A 12466-nucleotide genomic window follows, 5' to 3' on the forward strand; every position below is an offset into this window, starting at 1 on the left:
GTCTACAGGGACCCACATGAGCTGACCCCCTGCCACACCTCTGACCTCCTCTCTGGCGCCGACCAAAGCCAGTCACGTTGGTCTTCTTGCTGCTCCTGAAACTTACAAAAGACATGCCTGCCTCAGGGCCTTTGCACCTGTGGTACCCTCTACCTGGAATGCTTTCTGTCCACACAGCGATATTATGTACTTGAGATCTGTGCTCAAACGTCATTTTATCAGTGAGCCGTTCCCTGGGCCCCATATAAAACTGCAGATATCCCCAATGTGCTCAACACCTCTACCCCGTCCCCTGAGCAATTTTTTACCATCTGTGACATGGTAGGATTTACTTTACTGTGTTTGTGGTCTCCTCTCCCATGAGAAGAGCTATTTGCCTGGCACATAGAAGGTGATCAATAAATATTCATTGAATGTCCAAATGAATAAATGCATTAGATTGTAAACTCCTCAAGAGTAGAGTAGCTGAAGCACATGTCACTACACCACTGAAGTGCACAGAACAGACAACACCAGCAACACAACAGCCCCAGGGACATTTCACCAGCATTTGACTCACTCTAGAAAAAATACTTACGATTACAGCCAGAGATGATGGACGTGAGGCGTCAAAAGGAAATAAAGCAAGCAGTGTTTGGGCAGAGTGGAATAAGAGTTTCCATCAGAAAATTCAAGTTCTTCCATCAGGATAGGGCTTTTGCTGCAGGACAGAACTCCAACTTTTTATCTCAGACTAGAACCAGCTATTTGTGGCACTTAAAATGACATTTTAAATGCTCTGTTTAGCTATCCTTTGTTGTGATTAGATATTTTTCCAGGGAATAAAGGCATCAGGAAACCAATTACCCTGACTCTCACCCACCCCAAAGCAGGCAGGAAAATGCAGCACCTGGGTACGGCACCCATAGGCAACCTGACTCAGACACGCACACTTTCACACCCATCCATGCCTACTAAAGGTCCACAGTCAGCCTGGTGCTGTAGGGAATGTAGCATTCTTGATCTCCCAAAGTTTTATCAGCCTCTAGAAATTCAAGGACAAGCTGATAGCCTAATGCACAGACTTATATTTTGTGCCTTAGGAAAGATAAGAAAATTCATCCTAAGCTATTTCAGACTTTTCCGGGCACCAGGGCACTCTGGAGATTAGCACGGGCTGGTGATGAGCCCGGCACGTGGCAGCACAGGACTGTTAAGGAAGGTGACTCGTGGTGGGGCTCAACAGGGGCAGCTGCCTCTGAGGTCCCCCACTACATTATTACATTTGCTGAGTTCACCTTCCCTTTCATCTGCCTGTGTTTCCCTGACAGCTCCTTCACCTCTGTCTTCACACAGCCTGATTGTGACCGTCATCTCATCCTGCAAATGTGTCTCCTACAAGATACCATTTTAGGGAATTTCCTCTCCTGTAGAAGTGGTATCTGCATGTTAGAAGAGACCCCCCTCAAAGGCCAGAAGAACCTCAAGTTCAAAGGGGGAGTTTCTGGCTGGGTAAGACAGGGAGGCCTCTGATATTTACGGAGTTCCTAGGCTAGGCCAGCTGTTTTGTCCTGGCACACTTTAATGGTCTTGCTGAATTCTCACAGCATCTCTGCAAAATAGGTATTATTGCCTCCATTCAGGAAGAGAAATCAGGGGCCTCCAGGCAAGACAGAATGTTAATTCACACTTTTGAGTGCTTTCCCTGTTGTAAAGACACAGCAGTAGTCAGTGAAAACACTCTAAGAACAAGTAAACCTATTTAAAAACAAGATCTATATCACAATGGATCAGAAACTCCAAATATTTACTATTTTGAGGGGCTGAAGGCACAGCCTGCTGAGCCCTGGGTCCAGAAGCAGGCGGAGGCAGCTGGGAGTTTGGTCTTCCAGGACACCCGGACTAAAGGCGTCCCATGGGAGGTGGGGCACCAGAGACAGTCACTGAAAATGCAGGTTGGTGAAGGGATTTCTGGAAAGAAGGCTTTTCAGTCTGGAAAGAAGGCTGAAAAAGGCAGAGCCCCCTCTCCCCACCTCTGAGAGTTTATCTAATGTGAACACTGAGGGAGGCTGGAGGCAGCACACCCACAGCCAGAGCCTGGCGGGGCTGTCCTTGGCTTGGTGACCGGCACTTGGAATAATCCCATTATCACCGTGGACACGTAGCTCACTGCTAACCCAAGATCCAGGATCTGGCTGGAGGCAGTGCAAAATCACTCAGCAGGGAGAGCTGGGTGGAGGTGATGAGCAGGGAGAGAAAAAGAGAGAAACGGATTCTCCCTCAAGAGAATTACAAATTCTAAAAAAGAAAAGCTGAGGCTCAGAAAGACAGCTGGCAAAGCCAGCACTGGGAGACCGTCTCAAAGATTTAGTGAACCGGAAGGCAGCATTGAAGAATTCACCCTAGGAAGACGAAGAAGTAAGAGAGAACAGGAGGGAGTGAGGGAGGATGAACCGAGACGTTCAATAATGTATCCAACGGATTTGAGAACAGGAGTTGTGGAATGACAGGACAGCAACATTCAGGGATGGCGGAATTTTCCATAACTAAACACATTTTATGGATCCTCAGATTAAAAGTGCATAACAGTTGCTAAGTAAGAGAAATAAGTTAATAAAAAAAGAGGCTATCTGGAAAACCGGGGGAACACTCCCACAGTCTCCATCCAGATCCTCCCTGGAGGCTGCCTGCCAACATCCTGCTGTGTTTTGGCCCCACTTCCAATCCAGGTATGCGGAGGAAAGCCAACAGGGATGCAGGGTCGGGCCCTGCCCCCACCCCCCACTCATCTGTTATGGCCTCAGAGTCCTCATTGAGCTTTGATTTCTTCCCCTAATACGGCGTCAGAGCTAGAATCACAGAAACGTAGCACCAGAAGGAACTGTGTGGGGTGGCGTCCTCATAGTGGCCTGTGTCTGACTCCCAGCCACCCTGCTCACTAGCTCAGGGCCCTCAAGTTACTCAAACTCTTGTGCCTCCATTTCCCCATCAGTGAAAGGGGAAAATAATAGCGCCCACCTATGGGTTTGTGTAAAGATGAAATGGATTTGTACATGTAAAGAACTTGGTGCAGTGCCAGGCGCATGGTAATATTCAACCTGGGGCAGCCATCACTATTACTATAAAAAGAGCTTCCCACAAAATGCTGCGTGCACCTCCACGATCAGTGTGAGGGCCTTCCCACCGAAACCACAGACCCCAGGCATGGCAGAACCAGGGCCCGCTGCCACCTCTGCACTGTGGAAGGGCAAACCAGCAGGCTGCCCCTCCCCACCCTTCTCCCTGGCCACTCCTTGGCCTTCAGAGAAGCCCTTCCCAGTGACCAAGCATGAACTTCCCCCAATGCAAATATGCCCAGACCTACCCCGGGCCCACCCCAACTCGCGGCCCTGGGCCCCTACCTCTCTCTGCTCACTGCAGATCTTGCATAGCCACAGGGGCCGCTTCTGGCCAGCGGAGGCCTCGATCCCACACTTGGTGCAGACTTTCTACAAGAGAGAGGACATGTGAACGTAAACACTTCAGCCACTTCCTCCTCAGGGGGGAGCCTAGGAAACCTGGGGCCCTTTGGCGCCTTCCGAGGGGATGGCTCTTGCATCAGGCCAGAGCAGTAGGTAACCCAAAGGGCGCAGATCACCTAAAACCTGTAATTGACTTTGGGGCACAATGAATGTGCCCATCCATGCATCTCCATCATAGAAATTTCACCTCCACAATTACATTCTGTTCAGATCACATAAAAAAACAAGCTTGCTGAGATTCACAGCTGCATCGTCTTCAATAGCAAAGAACTGGCAGCAACCCAAGCGCCCAACACCAGAGGAAGATCCAGGCAAACAAGGGAACATGATAGGCCTTAACATAGCAGACCGGGTACACACCTGTAAATGTGAGCAGGCAATGATGTTAGTCAACAAAGAATACACACATTCGTGTATACTACCATGCAAAACTTGCACGTGTGCCTGAAAATGGGAGGATGCAGTAAGAAACACCAGGTACACCTGGGGCACTTCATACCAAGACGCTTCAGTGAGTGATACCAGGGGCCCTGTTATGTGAGTATCAGGCCTGTTTTACAGGTGAGGAATTCAGGGCTCAGAGGGGTTTGACAATTTGCCCAAGTTCACCCAGCAAGCAAGCAACAGACTCAGGTCTGACTCTAGAGCCGTTATATAATTTTCTCTGGACACCTAAGTAACCAGAACCGAGTTTCTGCAGCGTTTTTCCTTCTAACAGTGCTGCTTAAGTTCATAACTTCAAAATACATATTTGCTTCTCTGCAACACACAGCAACAGCAGTAGTGGGAAAGGCCGGAGGAAATGCTGTGGGGGGCATAGGGGACGTGGTGGGGCTGAGACTTGTTCCTGGCTGACAGGTAGGATCTGATTCAGGGACTCGTGTCCTCCTTAGAGAATGATTGCCCTGGCTAATCAATCTTTCTGCCAGGTGGAAGCTGCCCAGGCCCTGCAGGGCTGGGGGTTCTCTCCTGCCCCCCACAGAGGGAAGGCTGGTTCTGATGCTTGGCCTTTTCTGTCAGCTGCCAACCGAGCAAGAAGCACACTGTCCATGGCGAGGGAAATGTCACCGACTTGGCTTCCCAGAGCATGTCGTCACTGCCTGATAGGGCGGCCAAGCCCAGCCCTGCAGGAGGTGGGGAACAGCTCTCAGCGGCAGGGAAGGTACGATGCATTTGTGGGGGGTATGCCATCCAACAGTCAGGTATGGCAAATGTCACTTTAAAAAGTTGTGTCCAGATAAAATGTAATCTTCTGCAATCTCCTGTCTCTCTGAGCTGCCAGGAAAGTCCTAGTCACACCAGGGCCTCCCTCCCTCATGAAGGTCCTAGGCTTGGGGTCTTCAGCTGCATAGTGGGTCTGGGGAGGGTCCCCTGGGTGCTGTCCGGGGTGCTCACTGCGGAGCTGCTCTCCCATAGAGGGGAAGGGGCCCGGCCACTTCTGTGCCAGGCTGGGGCTCAGCCTCTCCAGGGGCTGGCACTCTGTCCCCCTGGAGCCTAGAGTTACTGTCCCTGACCTGGTCTGGAGACTCTCCCGTCTCCAGGAGAGCTGCCTCTCACTACCCCTCCCAGTGCTCACCTGTAAGCCTCCTGCCCCTAGAACAGGTTTCCTCATAAGCTTACAGGGTATGCCTCACGAAACACAACACGGGCCTCTCCTCCCTGGGGTGCAGAGAGGGGAAGGAGGCATGGATGTCGGCTGGCTGTTTTCCTTGCTAACTCCCACTATCCTGTATAAATGGTGTGTGTGTGACAGTAAGTGTGGCCCTCCCAGAGAGGGAAGATTTCCCCCTGAGTTTTCTGCATGCTTACAGGGTCTGATGACAGCTCGCCCTCCAAGCAAACAGTACTGTGCCCCTTCCCAATGAGACAGTGGTTCTAGGCTGAAGGAGAGGATAAAAGGCCAGTTGCTACCATTTCTTGAGCAGTTGTGTATGCCAGGCACTGTGGCCCTGGCCACAAATTGAAGGAGGTGGGTGCTATGTTCTCCATTATACAGATGAGGAAACTGTAGCTCAGAGATGTTAAAGACTGCCAAGGTCTTACAGTTAGTTCGGGACAATCAAGATTTGGGACCTTCCAGAGCTCAGGAGAGCTGGACTACACCCTCCCCTGCCCAGATGCCAAGCTGGTATCTGTGGGTCTCCAGAGAGCTGGTCTGTGTGCCTGGGAATGTGGCTGATGACTCTCATGTAAATGGGCAGAGAAGGTGACACAGAATGACCCTGGGACAAGGCTTTGCTGGGGATGGGGGTGCAGCTGCACATGTTACCAGATCCATGACACTGGTTCTAGGAGTAAAGACGTGGGCTGGGGAGTCAGGCTCTGCCCTCTGCACTCTCTCTCAGGAGGAAGGGTGGCATCTCTTTGCAGCAGAGAGGTTGCTAGGAGCAGGCAGGGAGCCCAGCCCCAAGGCCTCCAACCAATACCCAGAGGCTTCCCCACGGCCTCTCTCCCTCTTTGTGGCTGCCCTCCCCACGCATTCAGCCAGGAGGCAGGGGAGGTGGCCTCAGCCCGTCTTACCCTGTCTGGGCTGCTATAACAGAAGGGCCACACATTGGGTGGCTTAAACAACAGAAACTTATTCCTGGGAGTTCTGGGGGCTGGAAGGTTCAGGTCGGGGAGTCAGTGTCGCTGGCTTCTTGGTCAGGCCACCTTCTCGCTGGGTCCTCACGTGGCGGACCAAGCTCTTATCTCTTCCTTTTCTTATAATGGATAAATTCCATCCTGGGGTCCTGCCCCCACAAACTCATCTAAACCTAATCACCCGCCAAAGGCCCCACCTCCCAAACCACCACATTGGGAGTTAGGACTTCAACATAGAGATTTGGAAGGGACATAGCCCCTGAGCAGGACTGGGCACCCCCCCCCTGCTACTGCACACAGGAAGCTCTACAAGTGGTCTCATCATCATCTGTCTCAACCCTGGAATCACTTAGAGCCCCCAGTTCTGGGCTCCCCACCTCACAGTCACCAGTTTATGTTCCAGAAACATGCTCTGAGCCCGTTCACAGGGACCATGGCTTGGTGTTGGGGCCCAGGCTTTGGAGTGAGGCAGGCCTGTGTGGGCCTTGGGGCAAGCTTCTCAAAGCCTCTCTCAGCCTCAGATGTTCTCATCTGTAAAATGGGATAATATATCTCTCATAGGGTTGTTTAATGATTAACTGAGATATCCATGAAAAGCAACCACACATTATAAGCACCCAATAAATGCCAGGCATTATTATTAGGGACACACCCCTCATGCCCTGTCCTAAAACCTTACATGATTCCCCTCTAGACCTGCCCCACTGAATATGGTGGCTATTTCAATTGAAATGAATTAAAATTAAATAAAATGAAAACCTCAGTTCCTCAGTCACACTAACCACATTTCAAGTACTCAATAGCCACACACAGCTGGTGGCTATTATATCAGATGGCACAGAAATGGAACGTTTTCATCATTGCAGGAAGTTCTGCTGGATGTCAGACTCAGCCCTCAGGCTTGGTGCTTCAAGACACACGGTCACCTCAGTAGCCTGGTCCCACTGCCCCCTGCAACGCCTCCCTTCCAAGCAGACGAACGTGCTCAGGTATTTGCCCTGGGCAGCCATCTCCTGAGCGCCCCACCCATCTGACTCCTACCCTCGCTTCAGTTTACTGATTTCTGTAACCCACCTGCTGAGTGCCCATGTGGAACACAAGCCTGTGTTGGGGGGCAGGGCCCAGGCCTCACATGCTCCCTGTCAGGCACCCGACAATGGTCCCCAGCTGGCCTGCCAAGGCCAAGGGGCATGTCTGGCTGCATTGCAGGAGTGACATGTAATTGAGGTTTGAAGGATGGGCAGGCACATGCCCTCAATGACTATCGTCTGATTGATTACCATCTATGCTGTGGCAGGCAGGACAGAAACTAGGAGAGAGTGCATAAAAGCTGTGCCCTGTCTTCTCTCCACAGACCACAGGATACAGAACCACCCAGCTTCCCCAGGAGGCCACACGGACCAGTTGGCTTCGGGGCACAGCCATATGGACCAGGTGCCCTCCAAAGGCTGAGGCAAAGGCTACTGGTCAACCCTGTCTGGGGGCTGGGGGACAAATAGGTGGCATATTCCAAATGTCCTCTCTGCCTCTTCCCTTGTGTGGTCAGGGGGTGGTATGACAGGGCACACCCACTGTGGCCCATGTACAGCCTGTTTGCAGGCTACCTGCTGTTGCTGGGGGAATCCATGGTTGGTTCCCACCATCTCTCGGTCATCTTTATGTGCCTGTAGAGTCTCTGGCTGGGGAGTCTAGGCCAGCAAAAGGATAATGTGCTCCAGTTTGAATAATACATAACTGTTGCTCTATTAAATCTTGGGTCAATAAGAGAATAATGAGCCTTTCCCCCCTATGGGCCTGGTCTTTGTTCCCAGGTTCCTGTAAAGAAAATTAAGCAGGTGGTATTTAGAAAGCCAGTGAGAGAGAGTGAGAGCCAGACCCCACCTCAGCCCTGTGCACAGGGAACAGTGTGCCATCACATCAAGGGCCTGGGGAGCTGGGGGTGCTCACCTGCTTCCTGGCTGAGATGGGCTTCCATTGAGCGGAATTGCCCCAGCGGAGTGAGCCCTGGTTCCCCAGGATTGGCTGCTTTGTACTTCCTGCAGCCTGAAAGCATCTCTGAGCATTAAACAAACCAAGTCAAGCTTCTTTATGGGTCTGGCTTGAAAGTAGCAACAAAACGCCAGGCTTTCAGCCCACACATGCTGTCTCTCCATTCCTGACTCAGGCACTCCATACCTTCTTTTTTGCAAATACATATCCAAGCTCAGGACACCGGGAAGGAGGTGGCTTAGGGCAGAGCCCACGGGACTGGGACCCAGGCTCTGGGGCAGGAGGGTGCAGAGTCTGCCATTTAGATGCAAACTTGGACTTGTTACTCACCTTCTCAGAAACTCATTTTCTTGTCCATAAAACAGTGCTAAGAGGCAGACTCACACTGCAATTGGGGGGATCAAGGGAGACGGCACACAGAAGTGCTAGCACAGCACGTGGTACAGAGCAGGCAACAACCACGGTTCCTTCCCATGTGCCTGTCCTGGTGCTGGAGGCCAGCAATGTCAGCCAGACAAGCCGAAACCCAGAATCATCCTTGATCCTCACTCCCCCTCATTCTCACCCAAATAATCCATCTCCAAGATCTCTAAATCTCACTCGAACCTGTCCACTCCCCTCTGACTCCCTCCCTGCTCCACATGCTACCCCCAGTGTCTGGCCTGCACCCCACAGCAGCTCACCTCACCCTCACTTTGGCCAGCCTCCAGTTGGGTCTTGACAGGGAAGCCAGAGTGATCTTTTCAAGATGCAAATCCAGCTGTGCCATTTTTCTCATCCCTGCCAGTTCAAAAGCCTCCAGAGACTTCCTGGTGCCCTCTAGATGAAGACCACCACTTTACATGGTGCGTGATGCCTGCTCAGGCTGGACCCTCTGTTCCCACCTCGGCTCCCACCCTTTTCCCCCGCTCCACTGCCTAGCTCTACACTCCACACTCCCAGCCCCGGCCATGTTGGCCTGCCTTCCGTCCCTGGTCCTTACTTAGGACCTTTGTACCTGCTGCTTCCTCTGCTGGGATGCACTTGGCCCTCTCTCGTCATTAGCCTGTGCGTCTTTCAGATCTAGGCAAAAGTACCACTCTTCAAAGAAGTTTTCCCTGACTTCTTACCTGGTTGGAGCTTCTATAAGGGGCTTTTGCCTCTTCTCCTCCACTGTCAGGGTGGCTGTGTGACTACTGCTGCTTCCCTTATAAAGCTGTTGGCTCCCTGAAGGCTGAGGCTATGTCTATTTCTGTTCACCTTTCTATTTCCAATGATCGGCACAATGAATATTTGTGGAATAAACGAATGAACAAATGGGAGGTAGTATTACAATGAGAAGGCAAGACATGGCCCCTCCTGGAATGTGCCAGTCTGTGGGGAGATGAGACAGAGACAGACAGGAAGCTCTTGGCAGCATGAGGCAGGGCATGCTCCCACCCACCCTGCACAAGGGGAAGGGTGTCTGGGGTTGGTATGGCTGCTGGCTGGGTGGGCCCCACTCTCAGGGCATATGGGACATGAATCCTGCCTGGCCCAGCCACAGAGGAAATGACCCCGAGGGTCCTCCGTTAAAGGTGGGGGGCAGGGATGTGCTCCAACCTTCACATGACTGTTTCTACCTGCTTCCCAGGGCTGCATCCTGCAGGTCCCTGTGTGTGCAGGCTTGTTCCAAGATCTGATCAGGTGCCCTCCTCAACATCCTAATGATCCAGACCACTTCAGTCACCCTTGGACTCCCTGGAGCCGCCACCACAGTCTAACGCCTTCACCTTCCCACACCACAGCCAAGGGGCAGAAAGAGCAAGGCCTGTGGGGCCACATACACCAGAGCTCAGGCACCTTACTCCCAGGCCCAGCATTCGCGTCCTCACTGTGAGCTGCTGCACACAGAACCGCAAATTCCAGGGAGGGGTCCTAAGCTGTCACCAGTTATAAGAAGGGAAGGGGCGCAGTGGCAGCACAGGGGTGGAAATGAAACTGCTAGGCATGCATGCTCCAACCCTTCACAGGACAGTCGTCTGGGAGCCGGAAACAACCACACACCCAACAGGTCCTGAGGGCCTCGCGGTATTATCATTTATCACACAGAAAGCAATGTTCGTGAGGCTCAGTCAAGCAAAAGAAGATGAAAATGCACTCAAACGTTGCATACAAGGAGGCCAGAGAAATGTGTGGTGGACTGTGGAAATGGGTATTGAAGACGGTTAACTTAAAAGATTTGGCGCTACAATTCAACAAACACTTATTCAATGCAGGCTGTAAGGCACTGCTCTAAGAACGACAAGGATGAACGTGGCACAGCCATCTGTCCTCAGTGAGTGTCCCATATAAATGCAGGAGGTTATACACTAGCAAACTGCATTTGGAAAAGGACTTCCCTAGGAGTTCTGATCTACTGAAGACACTCTCATTAAGGACTACTCCACAAATGGTGCTCACAGAGCAGCCGTCCACCCACTCCAACAAAGTAGGGAGAGAAAGGGCTCCTTACAAATGATCGTGGCACAGACGTGACGTGGAGAGAGCTGTGAGTGAGCATTTCACATCATACGTTCCCACTGCTAGAAACCGAGTCTTCAACAAACAAAAACCTGACTGTGTTTTAGGGAAGGCTTTGCAGCAATAAAAATGAGGACAATGTAAACAGAAAAAAGTGAACACAATCACCAACGAAGCTACGTATGTGCTGAAATGGAGCAATACTCACAATAGATTAAAAACGCATGTTATAAGCAGTATGCCTACCATATAAATATGTATAAGCGCCTGTATCTATTTAGAAGTCGATACATGCATAGCAAAATATCTGGAAAGATACTGGCCAAAATGTAAATCTAATTGTGCTCAAATTGTGCTAAGTCAAAACCTATTTTAAATGGATAAGCTGAATTCCTATTTAAAGGAAGCCTATGCTAAATGCTTTGGGAAATTACTTGCCCCAACTTCTCCTTTTTCTTTTTTTTCCCATCAGATCTGAATTTTTGCAGGTCAGGATGGATTAAAGAAGCCAAAATCATATGCACAGGCAGGCAGGAGACAGGCTGACTATAGCTCAATGCCGATTGTCAGCCTGCCCCCAACCCCTCCCAGACAGTGTCACTGAGTCACTGGGCCCTCTGATCACAGGCTGGCCCTGCGGGACCACCAAGACATCATCAGCCGGGCTTGGAGGTGCACCACCAGCCTGGGTGAGCCAGGGGTGCAGGGGCTGGAAATGGCCTCACTGCCATAGACTTGGTCAGGATCTGGAACCCAGGTTTGTGCCAAATGACTTGACACGGTTTAGGTGACCATGATGTACATATTATAAATATTTATATACTTTATCAATCACTTATTCTATACCAGGCCTCAGCTAGATGTTTTATTAGAATCTTATTACATTTTCATAACAACCCTGGGAGGTGGATATAATCGTCCTTGCTTTATAAATGAGGGGTCTGAGGCTTGAGGTTAAGGGACTTGATCACGGGGAGCTGGGGTGAACCCGGTGCTGTTTAAGCCCCAGGTAGCTGCCCAGACAGGATGCTTATCCAGGCCTTCACCCCCAACATCCATCCCCTGTACCCCAAAGGCAGGGCTGGCTCCCTGGGCCCTGGCCCCTCCTCCAGAACGCCAGGTCCAGACTCAAGTGGGAGAGGGCACAGCCAGGCCCCTCCTTCCATTCATTAGGAAACAGTCTGGGGCCAGCAAGGCTGCAGGCACACTGACCTTGGCCCTGACCACCTGCAAATACACGTCACTAGGGTCCAGAGACATACAGCCTTAAGAACCCCAGCCACCTGCTGCTTGGTCTGAGACAGCCAGGAGGTAACTGGATTAGAATTTCAGAAGGAAGTCGAATCTCTGTGCTTCCTGCCCTAATGCCCTGCCAGGGACACACCAGCCGTCCTCCGCCCAGCTGCAGTGGCAGATGTGTTACCATGAAGGGCCCTGCCTCCTCTTCATCCAGGCTTCAGGAAGGCCGCACGGCCACCTCTGAGCAGGCCCTCCCCATCCACTGGACCGGTGGGATGCCATGCAGGGACCACCTGCAAACCCCAGGCCTGAGCACCCCCAGCCGCCTCTCCCAGCTGAAAGGAAGCACTGCAGATTTCAGGACTAGCTTCTGAAACACCTCCTCCCTCTGCCTGCCACTCACTATAGTCAGTCGGCACCAAGCCCTGAGTGGGGAGGAGGGTTAGAAAAGCATCAGAGCAGTTCTTGATTATTAACATTCACGATCGCACAGGAAATCACAGCTTGCATGTGGCTTGGGATTGTCTCCATGCTCAGGTCCCACTGTGTGTCTGACAGGGGAGTGGGATGCCTACCTGCCCCTCCATGCCCAGCCACCCACCTGGTTAATTCTTCCTGGGCCTAGTTATTATCCTCTGTATCATCTGTCAGACCAGAGACTGTGTGCCTCATTT

The 12466-nt window shown here is 51.6% G+C and overlaps 1 protein-coding gene across 11 annotated transcripts in view; it reads right to left on the reverse strand.

Annotated features, from left to right (window-relative positions):
* Nucleotides 1-12466, reverse strand: part of RPH3AL (rabphilin 3A like (without C2 domains)) — a 165160-nt gene that overhangs the window by 76988 nt on the left and 75706 nt on the right. For 10 of the 11 annotated variants that reach the window (XM_073235055.1, XM_073235051.1, XM_073235054.1 and 7 more), the window contains one exon: nt 3381-3467. The exons of the other annotated variant lie outside the window; for it this stretch is intronic. In XM_073235055.1, coding sequence (XP_073091156.1) covers nt 3381-3467 — 87 coding nt within the window. The remainder of the gene's footprint in view (nt 1-3380; nt 3468-12466) is intronic. 11 annotated transcript variants of the gene reach the window in all.

This window comes from Manis javanica, chromosome 4 (genome assembly GCF_040802235.1).
Source record: "Manis javanica isolate MJ-LG chromosome 4, MJ_LKY, whole genome shotgun sequence".
Taxonomy (NCBI): domain Eukaryota; kingdom Metazoa; phylum Chordata; class Mammalia; order Pholidota; family Manidae; genus Manis; species Manis javanica.